The sequence below is a fragment of the Lasiosphaeria miniovina genome (genome assembly GCF_030549165.1).
Source record: "Lasiosphaeria miniovina strain SMH2392-1A chromosome Unknown B0T26scaffold_3, whole genome shotgun sequence".
NCBI lineage: Eukaryota > Fungi > Ascomycota > Sordariomycetes > Sordariales > Lasiosphaeriaceae > Lasiosphaeria > Lasiosphaeria miniovina.
Genome location: NW_026848222.1, coordinates 949235 through 966858, shown reverse-complemented (window position 1 = coordinate 966858; position 17624 = coordinate 949235). Strand labels below are relative to the sequence as shown.

At 54.2% G+C, this 17624-nt stretch overlaps 5 protein-coding genes across 5 annotated transcripts; 2 read left to right on the top strand and 3 right to left on the bottom strand.

Annotated features, from left to right (window-relative positions):
* Positions 1 to 215: 215 nt before the first annotated feature.
* On the bottom strand, positions 216 to 2772 carry B0T26DRAFT_641116 (uncharacterized protein; the record flags this gene model as incomplete). The annotated part of the gene is made up of 2 exons (XM_060437298.1): positions 216 to 531; positions 596 to 2772. The coding sequence occupies 2 exons, from the start codon at positions 2770 to 2772 to the stop codon at positions 216 to 218; spliced, it is 2493 nt and encodes an 830-aa protein (XP_060297799.1).
* A 1316-nt stretch (positions 2773 to 4088) lies between these two features.
* On the top strand, positions 4089 to 5433 carry B0T26DRAFT_700543 (DSS1/SEM1 family-domain-containing protein). The gene is made up of 3 exons (XM_060441549.1): positions 4089 to 4721; positions 4838 to 4949; positions 5025 to 5433. Exons 1-3 carry the CDS (start codon positions 4586 to 4588, stop codon positions 5062 to 5064), a joined length of 288 nt encoding a protein of 95 aa, XP_060297798.1. The 5' UTR covers positions 4089 to 4585; the 3' UTR covers positions 5065 to 5433.
* B0T26DRAFT_700540 (phosphoglycerate kinase) lies at positions 5434 to 7339 on the bottom strand. The gene is made up of 3 exons (XM_060441548.1): positions 6962 to 7339; positions 6441 to 6861; positions 5434 to 6370 (listed from the first exon to the last, which is right to left on the bottom strand). Exons 1-3 carry the CDS (start codon positions 7025 to 7027, stop codon positions 5601 to 5603), a joined length of 1257 nt encoding a protein of 418 aa, XP_060297797.1. The 5' UTR covers positions 7028 to 7339; the 3' UTR covers positions 5434 to 5600.
* Positions 7340 to 8020: 681 nt separating this feature from the next.
* Positions 8021 to 10350, bottom strand: B0T26DRAFT_673645 (ankyrin repeat-containing domain protein; the record flags this gene model as incomplete). Its single annotated transcript, XM_060439624.1, has 3 exons — positions 8021 to 9487; positions 9650 to 9827; positions 9902 to 10350. 3 exons carry the CDS (start codon positions 10348 to 10350, stop codon positions 8021 to 8023), a joined length of 2094 nt encoding a protein of 697 aa, XP_060297796.1.
* Positions 10351 to 12935: 2585 nt separating this feature from the next.
* On the top strand, positions 12936 to 14418 carry B0T26DRAFT_700535 (uncharacterized protein). The gene is made up of 3 exons (XM_060441547.1): positions 12936 to 13179; positions 13267 to 13823; positions 13919 to 14418. Exons 1-3 carry the CDS (start codon positions 13122 to 13124, stop codon positions 14042 to 14044), a joined length of 741 nt encoding a protein of 246 aa, XP_060297795.1. The 5' UTR covers positions 12936 to 13121; the 3' UTR covers positions 14045 to 14418.
* Positions 14419 to 17624: the final 3206 nt, after the last annotated feature.

Here is a 17624-nt window from a genome sequence, read left to right as displayed (position 1 = left end):
TCACTTTGGTTGCAAAGATAGAGAGCCGAGAGTGGAAACAAAATCTTTAACTCGTTCCCCTTAGTATCCTGAAAAGGGACTCGATTTATAAATCCAGCTCTTTCCCAAGTCTTTCTGCCGCCATGCAGATCGCGTCTATATATGCACGTCGACTCTATCTATGCAAGCAGGATATAATCCCTATCGTACCAAATCTGTCCATCTATGTGCAAAAATCAAGCCGTTAGTACCCAACCCTTTTTCTTGTTCAGCCACCTGAGGCTTTCGATGCCGGCTTTAACTCTCATGCCGAACCGCGCATCCAGCACGAAGCCATCCCACTTGGAGACCTTTTCCAGGTAGAATTGGCACTCTTCTGCCTTCTTCCTGCGGAACTCGTCGACCGCCTTGGCGTTGGCGCCTTGGTCATCGTTGGCTGGAGCGGATGGCCAAGCCTCTGGGTTGCAGACGTCCATCCACGCGACGGCCGCGACTTCGTAGTGAGCGGCTGCAGGGCAGTAGTCGTCTCTTGTGACACCCTTGAAAGCGGTCCTAATGCAGAAAACAGGTTAGCGTGCTCTCACGCAGTTTGGATGCTGGGGTTTTTGTCACGTACTTGTCCATGGTCAAAAGAGGCTCAACCAACGCCTTCGCCTCCGCGCCCCGGCCCAGCTCCCTCAGCATCGATGATTCGGTCACCGTCCCGATGGCAAGTTCGTCCTTCTCCTGTTCCATTTTGGCAATATTCCCTGCGCCCGCTGTGCATCGCTCGAGCGCCAAGAGCGTCCTCGCCTTTTCGAGACCAACCGGCCTCATCCGCTTGAATCCGTTCCAGAGATAGATCATCTCCATGGTCGGGCTCACACAGACGGCATCCGCGAGGTCTATGCCGAGAGTCTTAGCGCGTTCTTCCCACTTTTGCAGCTTGCGGCACACAAACACCTCAAACGGCAGCTGGCGCGCCATGAAGCGCTTCTTGCCTGAAGTGGCTGGCGCTTTGCGAAAGTACTCCTCGGCCAGCTTCTTATGCTTCTTTGCCTCTGTATCGATTATGCCGCGCTCCTTGTCGTCCTCGGCTAAGCCAGCTGCGCGGTGGAATGAGTCGCGGTACAACTCAAGCTGGGCACTGCCAGCAACGTAATAGTAGAGCGCATGGCTCCAGTCATTGAGCTCAACGCAGCGCAGAAAGTTGTCGCACATAGACGGCCAGTCCATGATGTACATCGAGTTCATTGCCAGCTCAAAGCTGTTGAGGGCTGTAATCTGGCGCATCTTGCTGTCTGTGTTAGCGAGGAGCATTTTGACAGACTCCTCCAAGTTCTTCGCGTTTGCAACTACCCTCGCCTCTTCCAGCTTCCACAGCCTCGAGTCTGGGTAACGTAAACGCAGCTCAGTTAACAAGGCAGCGCACTTCTCCTTAGGATATCCGACGGCGTCAAAGTCGTCATCATCTTCGCCGGATCCGCTATGCTCCGCGACATCCTTTTCGCTGGGCAAAATGTCGGCAAATCCTAAGTAGCCGTTGTAGTACTGGAGGAGAACCAGCCCTGCCATGGCGCCGTTGATATTCGGAAACTTGGTGGATTGCCATAGCATTCGAACCCCCCTTTCGCGGTCACCCTTGAACCCAATGATGGAAAGAAGACGCGAGAAAGCCGGCGGTACCATGGAGATGAGGAGCAAGAGAATACCGAAGCACATATTGGCCCCGCTGTGTACGAAGATATCAGCGGGCGTGGTGAAGAGCGCCTTGTCGACTCCCGCTTGGTTAAGCTGGTCCAGGCTAGAAGGTTGAGAAGCAGAAGGCTCGTCTTTGGCCTGGACTTTAGCAAGGCTTGGCTGCTGCGATGCGGTCTTAGAAATCGCAGCTCCATCGTTTGCCAAAGCCAAGTCGCCCAGTTTCTCGTTCAGAGCAACAGCATCCGTGTTAGCAGAGATTTCAGGCGCAGCCTGTTGGAGTTCGGTAGCCCCGACAGCATTTTGGCCTGCCGGTGTCTGGGCACCTGAAATATCCTTGGCGACATGGACAAAATCTTCATCGCTGTTTTCCTTTTCCTTGATCTCTGACATCTCTGCTCCGACAATGTCGGAAATCTCTCCGTCATCGAAGCTACTTGGCAACCTGCCGCCGGACGCGCTTGGCCGTTGAACAGAATTTGTACCCCATCGTTGTTTAGAGTTCAAATACTTGGTCTCGGCGTCCATGATTCCGTCTAGGGTTATATAGGCCTTGCGTAGTCTGTAGAACCCCTTGATTGCCTCTGTCAGGCTTTCATGCATGACGGCGACCACGGCGCTCATCAATTGCGCCTCTGCTTGGATAAGGGCATATTCGGTGCCAGGCGGGTAGATGGCGCTGCCGTCCGTCGCAACTGCGTCCTTCTGGGCTTTCTTCATGTCGTTCCACGCCCTGGTTTCGGCATCTGCCAGCCGGCTCGATGCTTCGGCCATGATGTCCTTTTCGAAGCCCAAAATGCTCCTCATAAAAGTCGAGATGCCCATCCCTAGCTTGTGGAAGGTACTAGAATCCTCCCGCAACCGCAGCCGTTCGTCAGCGCCATCGATATCGTCGTTCATGATGAGGCCGGCAGCCTCCATCGCATCCTCCATGTCCGAAGCCTCTTGCTGCGACTGCGCGGATGCGGGGGGCGCGCTGCTGGCGCCGGGGCCGGCGCTATTCAGCGCAACAGAACTCGCGGTAGGGCTCGGCACAGGGCTTGTCCCTTTCGACGATGTCTTGAGGCTCGGGACAGCAGCGGGCCCCCGGAACCAGGAGCGAAGTGTCGATGCCATGGTCGGGTACTTGGGGGGATCAACGAGAAGCGAGACTAGGCAGTGACTTGGCTTTTTCAGCAAGGCAGTAGGGTACAGCATGCGAGAGCAAGGCTGGAAACGAAAGACGTCGCAGGCAATCGCCAGGGGATTTGGGAGAAGGACAGTTGCAGGCTTGCTCCCCGTAGTGGAAAGGGGCAACAGGGACTGTGCCGAAGCAAAATATTTCGCGCCAACGGCCCCAAGGAGGTGCCTTAGAGAAGAAGCCTGGCGAACCCCTGTGAGAGAATAGAGCAGCAAAAATTGTCAGCTAGGGAACCCGGTGTTTAAAGGTCTGGACTTTTGGCAGGCTCAGGCAGCTCAGCCTAGCCTCGCCGAGACATGCGGGCGCAGCGGACTGCGTAGTGCGTACGAGAACCCCGCCAAGCATGGAACGAAACGGGCAGGTCCAGCCCCGCCACAACAAAGAAATGACGTTTACATGCTGACATCAAATAACGGCCTTCGCCCGAGACGCCTGCATTATTATCCAGCGTCCTGTTAGTTCAATTGAATGCTGTCAATAGTGATAAGGTAAACGAAGCTCAAAAGACCATTGGTTTGCACACAAACTCATCATTTCTTGGCGATTCACACCTTCAGCTGTACTGACATGGATATACGCAGTGTTTGCGGTGGGCCGACCGCTAGCTGTAAATGTACTGTACGGAGTACCATTCTGATTCAGTCTGCGGGGCAGTGACGGAACCCTGCTGCTGGGCGCCCCCTTGGGGCGAGGCTCGGAACGAAGGTGGGATGCTTTGCGGACGCAACTTCACAGTCGAAAAGAAAGCATCGAGAAGGGAACGGAGCTCGCCAAGAAATACCTACTTGCTCCTATAGTCACATCAAGCTGGGACCTGAATACGGAATATATGCAGAGGCTTTGTGTTCTTGTAGAAAGTGACGTGATTTAGTCCAGTCCTCAAGAGGCTGACGGACCGAGCCTCTTTCCCCGGAATTTGAAGACTCAAGACGCGTTATTATCGGTCATCACTAATACTCTGCAGTTCTTGGCCGTGACCTGGGTACGGAGTACGAGTATCGCACAACGTCCATGAATCCCGAAGCCTAAACGAGACAAGGGTAGGTACTGTGCGTACGGAGTACGGAGGTAGCAAACGGCCCGTTCCCGGCCCAGCCGGCGCCTTAACACTATTTGCAGGAAACGAAATGACGCGTTACTTACGCCAAGCGATAGCCAAGTGTAATCATCCTTTACCACGCGGCCAATGTTGACGCAAGGGGGCTTTGAGCCGCTTCAAAGCATAGGCGGTTTTTGATGATGCGTGAAGATATGTTTTTGACAAACAAGACTCCGTACGTAACCTGTCCAGTCCTGTGTTCAATTCGCCGTTGCACCGTGCGTAGTGGGGTGGGCGCACGTGAGAGCGCCGAACTTCTGGACGCATTACCTAAGCCCACGCAAACTGGCGGCTTGCTCGTGCCCGCCAAGGTGTCAGCCCCACCACCAGCCGCAATTGCCTGAAGCTCCAACGACCGCGAAGCCCAGCAGACAAGCTGTCCAGCATCAAACACCAGGCATTTCATCAAAGGGCCAACTGCAAAATACCTACCTCGGCGTACCCGCGCTACGATACAGCCACATACTCTACAAGCACGCTCTTCTCCACAGGTAGAGCATCTTCCCAGACAACCCGTCCCTTCCCCGACGCGCAATCAGGGCGTCAGCCTACCTGCCTGCCCGTCGTCAGCCGATTACGGGGGCTATTCGACTCGATCGCGACGAGAGACACGTTCCACACACAGCGCAATAAAGCAACCACTTGTCAAAATGGCATCAGCACAAAGCTCGTCCAAGAACGACGGCAAGGCGGTCACTGACTCGAAGCAGCCCGAGCAGCCGACAGAGCAGAAGACGGTGGCTGCGCTAGAGGAGGACGACGAGTTTGAGGATTTCCCCGTCGACGGTATGCCGACAGCCCCATTATTTCCATTAGGCGTGCGGAGTCGTACACCTCGATATAGAGACTGGGTCAATAGCATGGATGATGACACTGACGGCGGCCGTTTTGGCAAAACACAGATTGGTCGGCCGAAGATACCGAGGTCGCCAACAGCGGTGAGGGGACACAGCACCTGTGGGAAGAGTCGTGGGACGACGACGACACAAGCGACGATTTCTCCGCCCAGCTCAAGTACGTTCCTGGCCCCTCTAGCCTCTAACTCGAGGAAATGGGAAGAGTGTACTAACAGCGCCACGCGCTCAATAGGGAGGAGCTTAAGAAGGTCGAGTCATCGAAGAGGCGATGAAGCTGGGGCACAAATACCTATATCAACCATTTGACGCAGTATGGCTAGGCTATGGTTGGGGGCTATTAGACCAAGGACTTCCTTTCTTCGCGTCATGTCATTGGACGATGTATAAGCAGAAACTACGTCGAGGTTACTCAGCGGGGGTTGTAGTAATTTGGCAGTGGCAGAACTGAATTAACTAAGCTCTATACAAGGGAGTGGCTGGCCTGGGCGACATTTCTTGTGCTAGACCTTTTAGGAACTCACAACTAAGCAGCAAAAAAAAGATGGTAGTGGGGTTTACAAGACAACATTCTTAGGTTTAGAGAAATTGGAACCTGTCTAATTGACCTGGGCTACAATCCTGGCATCACGTCCTGTGCATGGGTTTTGTGGCAAAATGTTTTGTTCTATTCGACCGCGGTACTAGAGACTAGCAATACCAACCCGGACCCGGCCTTTTCCTCCCCAATTCCATTAGTCATGACAGTCCTCTTGGGATCAAATCCTCCAAAGACCTAGCCAACCAGACCTGAACCTCTCCGAGAAATCGCCTACTTACGCTCGCTGAGAGCTACGACACCAGGCAGTTCCTTGCCCTCGAGCAGCTCCAAGCTGGCGCCGCCGCCCGTCGAGACGTGGCTCAGCTTGTCCTCGACGCCGTACTTGGCCGCAACGGTCGCGGTATCGCCGCCGCCAATGATGACGATCTTGCCGGCCTCGGCCGCAGTAACAGCAGCGTCGAGGGTGGCCTTGGTGCCCTTGGCGAACTTGTCAAACTCGAAGACGCCGGCGGGGCCGTTCCATAGGATGGTCTCGGCGCTGTCGATAGCCTCCTTGTACAGCTTGATAGACTCGTCGCCGCAGTCGAGGCCCATCCAGCCGTCGGGGATGCCCTGCGCGTCCGTAGCGGTGCCCGTGTTGGCGTCCTTGTCGAACTTGTCGGCCGTGATGTAGTCGACTGGCAGCACCAGCTTGACGCCGTTCTTCTCGGCCTTCTTGACCAGGTCGCCGACCGTCTTGGAGCCTGCCTCGTCAAACAGCGACGTGCCGATGGGCACGTTGTACAGCGTCTTCTTGAAGGTGAAGGCCATGCCGCCGCAGATGATGAGCGTGTCAACCTTGTCCAGAAGGTTGTCGATGAGCTTGATCTTGTCCGACACCTTGGCACCGCCTAGGATTGCTAGGAATGGCCGCTTGGGCGACTCGAGCGCCTTGGCGAAGTAGTCGAGCTCCTTCTTCATCAGGAAGCCCGCCGCCTTCTGGGGCAGCTCGACGCCCACCATGGACGAGTGCGCGCGGTGTGCGGTACCGAAGGCATCGTCTATTTGCACCACAAGAGTTAGCAAAGGTTGTTCTTGTACGAAACAATATAAAAACCCGTGGGTACGAACTGATAAAGATATCTCCGAGCTTGGTCAGCCCCTTGCGGAACTCCTCGACCTTGGCCTTGTCGGCCTTGACCTTCTCTCCCTTCTCGTTGACGCCCTTACCCTCTTCCTCGATGTGGAAGCGCAGGTTCTCAAGGAGGATGACGTCGCCGTTGTCCGCCTTGCTGACAATCTCCTCAACCTCCGGACCGACAGAGTCGGGGGCGAAAGTGACGCTCTTGCCGAGAAGCTTCTCGAGCTCGGGCACGACGGGCTTCAGCGAGTATTTGGGGTTGATGAGACCGTCAGGGCGACCGAGGTGGGACATCAGGATGACGGCCTTGGCGCCATGGTCGATGGCGTACTTGATCGTGGGCACGGCGCCGACGATGCGCTGGGGATTTGTCACATTCTTGTTGCCGTCGAGGGGAACGTTGAAGTCGACCTGGAAAAGTCTCTCGTCAGTCCCATAGTCTGCATTAGTTACAGCTCAATTTGACACACAGCAGGCGCGTGTTCGTGATGGGCCGCTCGGCTTGACCTACGCGGATGAGGACGCGCTTGCCCTTGAGGTCGACGTCCTCGATGGAGAGCTTGTTTGCCAGAGACATGGTTGCGGTGTGGTGGAGCAATTGGTCTGGAGGGTGGAATATTCGGAGTTGGCAGGACAGAATAGGAGCCAAAGCAGTGTAGAAAGGTGATTGGGATGACCGGGGAGAAAAAAAGTACTGGTCAAGGTAAAAAGACGCAATAATGATGGCCTGACCGGGTTGAAGGTCGGAGATGGAGGGGTAGAGGGGCACATGGTGTTGGTGGGGTCGTCATTGCTGGTGACATCGGATGGTGGTTGGCTAGCCTTTTCTTGGCAGGAATGACTTGCAAGCTCTGCATTGGGGAAGCTCCGATTGAGCAATCCCAGGCTCAGAAATTGACGCGTGCTTTTCTGCAGACCAAATGCGGGATTTCATTCGCTTTGTCTTTCTTCCCATTGCCGTTCTTTCCATCCCGTTACGAGCTCTCGTCTCACTTCTCCGTGATATTTCGCGCGACCTACTAGTGCCGCACCTGCGGCACCATGCCCACTAAACTATCACTCAGTCAGTACCGTGGAATGTTCTTCCTGCACAATACGGAAAGTCTCGCCGGTTTTCGGCTATGTAACCTACATACGAATTGGAATCGAGTTTCATGAATAGCAGCCATTCTTTTCTCTTCACACGCGCGTTGTCTATTTGGTAATTCTGTCTGAGGCTCAACCCTCCCTCCACCGTTAATTAATTAACCCTTCTAAGAAGTCTTTCCAAATCTCAAAACACAGGAACGTCACACTTGCCTTCATATGAAACGAGTGCTTGAATACCATTTGTCCGATGATTTGCAAAGAAACACAAGGGCTCAAAATGGAGTTGAAATTATAGATGCTCACAAGTTAATATACAGAGTGGGTTCGGGGATGGGCTGAAGAGAACGTTGATTTGACTCGATAACAGACTCAGCATGTACGAATAGTTGTCATGAACTTGGTATGCATCTCGTCTCAGCCAGGCCCATTGCTTCGTGCGCAAGGCTGCATAGTTGCATGTACCTACCTTGCTTTGTCGCCTTTACAATGTCTCCTTAGCATCAACAAATTCTTCCTCTGGTTCGCTATCGTCGTCTTCATCATCATCCTGCGTCTCTGGCTGATCAGGCTGAGGCTTCTCTTCGTTTGCAAGCTCAACGCTGTCCAGCAGTTCATCAAACGCTTTGCGAAGCGCTGGAGTCGGATCTCGCTCGTTAAGCAACTGAAGGGGTGTCTTGCCAGTACGGTCTTTGGCCGCGGTATTAAGATTCCGCAGCTTCTTGTCTGTGAATGTTCTGATCATTTCCATGTCTCCAACCCCAGCTAACACATGAAGCAACCCCCTGCCGTTATCGTTGACGTTCGTGTAGTCAATCCCCTTCAGCAGCAGAAGGTCTGCAGTTCCGTGTTGTCTGCCGATAATCGCGTCGAACAGCGCTGTGTCGCCCTCCCAGTCGCGGTGGTTGATGTCTGCGCCGCTCAGGAGAAGAATGTCCACCGCGGCTGCATTCCCGGTGGCTGCGGCGACATGCAACGGCCCGGCCTGAACATTTGCTCCGTGTTGGATCAGCAGAGATATGATTCGAGCTCCTTCTGATACCCGCGCGGCAACTGTCATGGGAGTCAACCTATTACTTGTCCTCTCGTTAACCAGAGCCCCGGCCTCAAGAAGCACCTTCACCACCTCATAGCGCCCACTGCTGCACGCCTCGTGAAGAGCTGTTGTCCCCGCCTTGATAACCTTCAAGTTGACATCGGCACCCGCCCGTAGCAGGAGCTTTACGGCGCTCAGGTTGCCTCTCATGGCGGCGAGACAGAGGGGGCTTCGGCCATTCATCAACTTGGACATGCTGTTGATCTCGGCGAGGTATTGGGGCTTCTGTAGCGCCTGGCCGAGGTCCACCTGCAGGATACCGGCGATAGCCATATGCAAACAGGACTCGCTCTCGAGAAGGGAATACGGAGGTAGCAGCTCCACAAGCTCGTCCGCACCGCAGCGTCCGGCCAAGTAGTACAATAGAGTGGAGCTGGTTGGGGTGAGCCCGTTTGGAGCCTCCTGGTTCGGATCGGCGCCAGCTTGAAGGAGAAGCCTGATAATGTCCTTGTTCAGGTTCCTCCTCCGGACGGCGAAGAATAACGGTGACGAGCCTCCGTCGCCCAAGATGTCGTAGACGGAGCCACGGCGTTCTTCGAGCAGCCGCCGGGTGCCATGTACGTCTCCACGATCAATGTACCCGAAGATAGTGGAATACGCGGTCACGGGATCGCTCTGGATCACATTGAATATCCTGATGTTGAGCTCAGGGTTCCCGTTAAGATTGCTCGAAAAGAATACCGACAGTGCCCCCCGCATCAGCCAGGCCGGGAACTGGTAGGCGACCTTGACCTCTAGTCGGGGCTGGCTTACCCGCATCTGCCGAGCCCGACACTCGCTGTCGTTGCAGACCCGAGTTCTCGAGTAGGTCAGGCTGATGGATCCCAAGATGGGCCTGGGCGCCGTCATCCTCCACTTAAAACATCCGCCGGCAGAGTGGCAACTGCAACGACAGGTCATGTCGCACGGGTGCGTGCCTCCCGGGGGGTTAACGGTGCGTTGTAACAGCGATGTTGAGGTAGCAGTTATGGCATGTTGCGGAACAAGTTGCCATCGAAGCGGTGTGAGTTCTTCTACAATCGACTCCCTTATGGCAGCAACGACCACTGATTGGAGAAAACTGAATCGGCGGTCCACGTGGGTGATGATTGAGCGCTGTGATGATTCGGCTCGTTGGTTAAGCTGATCCGAAACGTGGTACATGATTTCATCCTTGGATCGTTCCACCAGAGTCTGTATCTCGGTCGACACGGCCCTGTAATTAGGCGCAGAAAGGGGTCAGTTCAAGTTCTCTCTCCAACAGGTGATAATGAGCCGATCTTCTCTTACACATTCTGGGCCAGGAGTAAGCGGCACGCCCCAAATGCTATACCATTCAGCTCCTTTCTCAGCTTAGCTATCTTTGCCGAATGCTTCAGCCACTTGGCCTTGCTTCTCTGGCCTAGCCGTTTATCCCTGTCTGGGTTGACCCCGTCTGGCACTATGATGGTATCCACAATGTCCTCGATCTCCCTCAGTACAAGAGAGCCTTCGTCAAGAAGCGCATGCAGTTGGTGGTAAGAATGAGATATCGTTCCCTTGTTGTTGTGTACCATCGGAAACATGGTTTGGATGCCATGGCGTGTCTCTTGGAAGAAAAGCTGAGTTCTTGTGAGGTCCCCAAGGAGACGATGGACATCTTCGGGTGCTTCCCGCCATGCATTACACAGACGCGTTATTTTCATGGTTGTTCGCAGAGCAACGTCCGCAATGCCCACCACGGCGCCAAGGACCTCCATTTTTGTTATTATGTGGCGTGCTCGAGGGTTGTTGTGAGATCGTATCGGGATTGTAGAGAGAAGAGTCTGAGTCCTAACAAGTTTTATAGTCTCTTTAAGGAGGAGAGAAAAGTCATCGGTCCTCGCCGAGAATGATTAGCGTTTTGTCTTAACGGTAGGAGGGCAGCATGATTAGTAGACAGTGAGCTGGGTACCAATTTATCCTATTATAAGCTGGCTGAAGTACCCAATTATGCTTCAAGGGCTTCCAAGATTCAACTAGCCTATTGCATTTCTAGACATGCAACACTCTATTAGCCGAGACGGCATAACCTCACTCAACCGGACTACGCCCCATTACTGCATCTGGCATTAGTCATTACGACATGAGGTTCCCTTGACGAAGGACCTCATTTTCTAGAACGAGACGCCCCAAGTTAGAAAGTCTACCTAGGCACATTCGCCATCGCTTAGACAAGGGTCATGGCTTGACTGGAAGCTATGTCTCTGAAAACCGGCAAGAAAACGTCAGCTAGCTGGCTGTCGACTGGCAGCCCGGGGCCGAGCTGATCATGATCCGACGTCACGGCTTCGAAGCCTACCGGTGGAAGAGAATCACTCGCCGACCGTCCAGGTCAGCCGCCGAGTCCCTGCCGCGGACGTCACACATTCGAAGGGCCAATAATGGCAGTCTCTTTTCCACATGTTATCAGGACCCGAATCAATTTCAGACATGAGGTTGCTGTTCGTGATCTTGGCATAGGAGACAGTGGCAGGAGCGGCGTCACCGGCCAACTTTGACTGCCACAACTCTATACTAGCCGTCTAGAGAGTGGTAGCGGGACTGGGGCACTGGATGTCCACGATCTCAGCTTCCTCGACGTAGAGCACCTGGCTGCGTCCCTCGTTCGCCCCAGGGCCCGTTCGCAAAGTAGGGCCGCATGAAGCTGTAGCTGACTATGCCCGACACGGGGCCAGCGCAGGCTCCGCCGCAGACTAGGAGATGTCTCACGTGAACTCATCGACGTTATCGCTTGTCGGGATCACAATCTACTCTGTGCACCAGCAGTAGCTTAGGCAGAGATAGTTGCCAAATTCTCCACTGCGAGACCCCGTACAGGTTGGCTTTTGAGATCAGGCCAGACTAAGATCCATCTCCGACGGAATCCCCCGGGTGCATGCTGACGCTAACACGCGCTCGGGGAAGAGAGTATCCCTAGCGGTGGCACAAAGACCGCGTTGGCATTGATAATTGTCTGTCTAAATTCTGGCCTGATTTATTGCGCCTGCTAGATCGTTCTCAACGTCCTCGGTAGATCCTACTAGGAGCTATGGGCCTGGGGGATCTGATTCTGGAGGGCGAAACAGCCTCTTGTGCTCATATCGGGATAGAAGTGGCTTACAACCTTGACGATAGGTATATCGTAGGTGACGCAGCTTTCTGCGGACGATGGGGGTGAGCTTAGGGGCCGTGGTATAGAAGATTCCCTAGGGATGGCTCTGTAGCTCGTCCCAGTCAAACTCTTTGCAGGTTTGGTAGAGTTGATGCTGCCGCTGCTGCTGCTGCACCTACTTGTACCCGCGACTGCGCCCGTGCCTGCATGCGCTCCCGCCTCTGGGCATACCCGGCGCTATGATGGAACGACACTTCCATCGTGTCCTAACTTTCAAGGCAGAAGGGTAAGCGCGGGGCTATTGACGTCCCGCCAGTAACCTGAAGTTGTCTGTGTACTGGGCGTGTGTCATAGCCCAGGAATGCCCCAGCCTCCCTCTTCGCACCGTTACGCAGAACGTCGGCCAGTATCCAGGCTGCTCAGTGAATGCCCGGGCGAGTGACGGGCTGCAAGTCGGGCGTCGAGCCTCAGGTTACAGGAGAGGACAGTGCCCAGGGAGAAACAAAACAAAGGGGGAAAAAACGGGGACAGGAAAAAAACGAACGGCCTAATCAGTGACCATTCCCAGGAACTCAATATTTGTTGCGTAGCTGCAATACCTTAGAAGTGGGCGGTTAGCGCGAAGATTCTCGTCGCTGGACTTCCCATGCGTGGCGGGACTGCCCGCTGAAGGGCGATGGATGGGATCAGCGGCTAATTAAAGGGCATAGCCGGAATAATTAATAATTGGGGTCAGGAATGTGAGATCACCACAATCTAGCGCGATTAGCAAACAAAGGCCAAGTGGAATAGTCTGCCAATGATCCCACCATACACCCCAATTTAGCATCTGCATCTTTCTATCGACCGCTTCGTTCCATTTCCATCCAAAGGCGTCGGGTGGGTCGAAATCGACGAAACGTCCAGTCCGGCAGTCAGTGGGGGGCATTTACGCAGCAATCCGCTTGTGGACACGAAAGGCTTATCTGTCCGCACTCGACCCCTGTAGCGTGTCACGTCGGGCGTCATAGCTCCTGTCGCCTGTGCCACTTGTCGTCATCGACCCAAAACCGGCTACGCGAGCCAACGCCGCCTCTTGTCCTCTGGGATCAACAGCATCCGTCAATCGCCCGATTGCCCGATCTTTGTTCTGCCCTGCTGCTAGTCACCACACGGCATCTATCACAATGACTTGGGAACTGACCCGTCGGCGCTGGACTCGCACGATTAACAGCAAGTTTATTTGCGGTCGCATTGTATGTTGTCCGTCAGCTTCTATCTTCCCTTCCCCCCGGCCTCCCTTGTTCGCGACTTCCGTTCCTTCGGGCCTTGTCCCGGCCCTGCTCTGGCTGGCCAAAAGACTGACCTGCAACCTCTTTAATTAAGCCCCTCCTCCACGTCGTCATACTTTTCATCGAGATGGCCCTCTTCGCGCGGCTAACGAGCCGCTTCAACGCGTATTACGATCAACGACCTGGTACGTTTCCATCTTCCTCCCACGACGCGCACACGGGCCTCGAAGCTCCCCGGTCCCTGGACTAACGACCATTTTCTCCCTCTGCAGTACTCACAATGATGGTGTCCAACGCGGTGCTCGGCGGCATCGCGGACACGGTAGCACAGTCAATCACGGCGATCCGGCAGCGTGCCGTCCGCAAATACTCGTTCGGCAAGTCGCCCAACGCGCGCGATGACCCCCTCGCCGTCGAGATCCACGAACTCGACCGCAAGAACCCGCTCAACGAGCGGGACCTGATCCCCGACTCGCGAACACTGCCGCCTCCCTTCGACTTTGAGCGCCTGACGCGCTTCATGGCGTACGGTTTTTGCATGGCGCCTGTACAATTCCGGTGGTTCAAGTTCCTCGAGCGCACCTTCCCAATCTCCAAAGCCAGCGCCTTTGTCCCCGCCATGAAGCGCGTCGCCATGGACCAGCTCGTCTTCGCGCCGTTCGGTGTTGCTGCTTTCTTCACAGCCATGACCATCGCCGAGGGCGGCGGTCGCCGTGCCGTCTACCAGAAGATGCGCGACATGTACTTCCCGACCCTCAAGGCCAACTACATGCTGTGGCCGGCGGTGCAGGTCATCAACTTCCGCCTGATGCCCGTGCAGTTCCAGCTGGTGAGTCTTCGTCTTGGACACCGCAAGCATCTTTTCGACGCGCCACACTCCCCGTTATAAAAGTATAACTGACATCTATGTTTTCTTTTTGCTAGCCCTTCGTATCGACGGTTGGAATCGCCTGGACGGCGTACCTGTCCCTTAGCAACGCCGCCGAAGACGTCACCCTCGAGCGGAGTCGCGTTGCGCACGAGAATGCCGCCAACATCCGACTACCCTAAACAGGACGGCGATGAGCCGCAGGGGCTGTATACAAACGCATCCACAGTTGGATAGTATGCACGTAATGCACGTAACGCGAGGCGAAACTCGAACTACAGATTGGTCCTTGGTAGACATGGTCGGGTCATTGACTGGCAGGTCGGATTACGGAGCATAGCACACGGTTATCGTTCTTTCTCTTCTTTTTGGGTTCTCTTCTTTTCGGGTTCTCTTCTTGTTACTTTCTTGGGGTCTGGGGCATTTTGATAGACTGGAATGATAGGGCGACTCTACAGGCTGCCCACCAACGAGCTACACTTGGCGCATGGAGGTTTAGACGGTGTATTTGGTCCTTCCGCACGTGTACCAACAATAATACAAAGTTATTAATACATCGAGGGGTAGTGTCACCGTATAAAGTGCTGCTACAGTTCGCCACGACGAGGACGAGCTCCCCGACTTTGTCGATGTCGACACGCAGGAGTGGCGTGCCAGCGACGCGTTGTTCCACGAGAAAGCACTCGAAACGTGCGCGTCCTCCTCGACAGGTACCACTCCTCCATCTGGACGCAATAGGGCAGCCAGCAGGTTAGAGCCGCGCTTCCTTAGCACGGCGTTCTCGGGCCTCGCACGCAACTCGACCACGATGCCGCCGACACAAGACGACAGCGACGGCAGCCTGGCTGCGACATTTTCGCAGACATAGCTCGCGTTTGTACCGTTGGCGGCGAGCTGGTTTAACTCCGAATTCCTAACGGAATTCTAATGCCTCACCGGAATTCTTGAACCACGCCGAATTGGTAACCAGGGATCAAGAGTCTAATCCTGGACTCAAATTCCGGAATTCCTATCCCGGGCCGTCCCGTTTAAACATCAAATTCGCAATGGTTCTGTTGGAATGTGTCAAGCAGAAGGGCCTCGAAGGTTTTAGATAGAGACTTCGCCACCCACTTCGCCACCACAATAGTAGTATAAGAAGGGGCCTTCTGGCACTGCCAGAAAGCTAGAGAGAAGAACACACATCTACAATCCATCACTTGAACCACCAGCTTTCGGCGTACATTTACGCCCTGTTGATTCCAGTACCGGTACCCTGGTGAATCCAACAGGGTCCTTGATGGTGTCTGAACCCCAAAATAATTCAGAGCGGGCCAAGACCTGAGGGAATTTTAGTTCTGGCGATCACCCATCTGCAACAACAGCAGAGAGAGCCCAACAGAGAGCAACCAATAGCTTGCAGCCAACAGAGTGTAACTATCAACTATCAGAGAGAGTGCGGCCAATAGAATGCAGCTAACATATTACGAACCACCCAACCTGTGGCAATGCGTGACGGAGACCCAAGTCATTGAGTAAGGTGCTTTTATTTCTGGCCCTGTAAGATCACTAAGGGCCCAGTATCACCCAATGCTGTTATATAAGCACAGCTTTGGGGCGGCATCCGCGGGATACAGGCCACTGTGCTAAGAGGGTTCAAGAGGTAAATAAACAAATTGAGACCTAACCCATAAACACCGGACCAATCTAGCTCGGGGACTCTCACTAGCAAACATAGCTACATCACGTTGTTTGCGTGCTAATGGGTATAGGCGATTTCACTTTGGCGATAGATTTAACTGTGGAAGGCCCTCCATGAGCAGACGAAAGAGAGCATTGCTAAGTCATATTTCCGGGCTATGCCTATCGGTGTGCACACCCCAGCCCTTGAATGATTGTTAGCTTAGGTTTTAAGAGCTGAGACTTATTTGATAGTGGTATTTTGTGCTAAAATGGCGGTCCTCGTTGTTTTTTTTGCTCGGCTTTACACCAAGATTGATTGGCTATAAATCTTGTTGTGAGGGTTTCGAAGAACCAGACCAACAATTATTCAGGGGCAGGGGTGTAAAAGGGGTTGCAGGTGGAACCAAACAGGAACAGCGAGCGCCTACCAGACCCAGAAGAAGAGCACGGAACAGATGTGTGTAGCGAGTCCTTGCCAGCTCCTTTAAAGTTTTGTCGCCACTCGTGTTGCAAGTCCGGCCACAAGCCCATCCGCACTCTACCAACCTGCCGCCCGGGCCGTTTTAATACCGGATTCACTCGCGCAATACGAAATAGAAACCCAACTAATGCACAACCCATGGCCACGATGCGGCATTCGGCTAGCTCCGCGACTATGGGCGGTGGATGGAGCCGCACCGAATCTAAGCATATACCTTATCACAAGTTCGCAGCCCGGCAGTTAAATATAAAGGCTGTCTCGGGCTTTTGCTCGTCTGATGAATGGCGGCGCAAGAGATCCTTCGTCAGTCCGAATCTAAACCCCATTACATATCCAGGATTGCCAAGGCTCACGTGGCCCGGAAAGCTCGGAGCACCCATGAAAAAGAGGTCTGAGATGACCAACATCATAGAGACCGAGGACTGCCGCGGAGTTGCCGTTGGTGCCATTCAAGAGTCGAGCTTCCTCGACATGCTAACTCGCGGCGATGTGGCGGTTGGATCCATCTCTGGGAGGCCCAACGGGAATGTTACGGTCTGTTTCACCCCTAAAAGTTCGGCCTGGAGTTCGCGCTTCGGATGGATGGTGCCAGAAATGAAGCATTTTTGCGGCTGTTGGTCGTCAAGTGTGAGGAATGCAGGTTTTCTGTGCCCTGCGTCGATATAGACACACCAAACAGTACCCGAATCAGGTATCCTTGTCTGCTCGCACACCATTTCCCGTAGACAGCCTTTGTGCCTTACGGTTTCTCATCGGCTACGTCGGTACAGATAAGGCAGATGCCGAAAATTATTCCAAAGGGAAACGCCGCCAGGGTAACCGTTTGGCTCGCCGGGGGCTTGGCTTATATGTCGCATTTGGATCATTGAAAGCATAAGCCACACCCGCGTCCGCATTGTCCCCGTTCCTTCGGTTTGCCGCCGCGAAGCGAATGTCGATAACGCCGTTGATGTTGATTAGCGATACCATCGACGTTATCGCACGAACATTCGATCTGCTTGCCAAAGTCTACCGAAGATTGATGGCCTGCTGGCCCTGGGGGCGCCGGGCCCCCTTCGGCCTCGAAAGAAATTACGGGGTTGTTCCGGACACTCCAGACACCTGCGTTATTCAACTCCAGTCGCGACAGCAGCAGGTCCGCACGGTTTGTTTGGGAGGTTAAAGGCGGGCGTCTGCTTGCTTGCAGAGATAGGAACTATCTAAAGACGTCCAGGCTTATGTAGATCGAGGATGGTTTGCAGTCTGGGTCTCTAGCGGGGACCTAGGGCAGGCGATGCGTGTTTAGGTTGCGAGTCAGTCTCACCATCTAAATCCCTGACATCGCTACATTCGTGCCACAGTTTGCTTGAGTGTCGGCTTGGTTCGGGTAGGCTTCCGAGGACGAGAACCGAAGACGACGAGCACGACGAGGAGTACGACGAGCAGTCTGCAGACTCCATAGGCATAGAGCCTGTAGCAATAGCCAAACTGTCAGGCCAAACCTCTTTTCCCGCCAACCATGACGCCACGGCGACGCCCAGCCCCAACACCAACACAAACATGAACATGAACATAAGTATGAGTATGGGTATGAATATAAGTACTATGAGCCGCCTGGTATAGGAGGCCAACGGGCCACG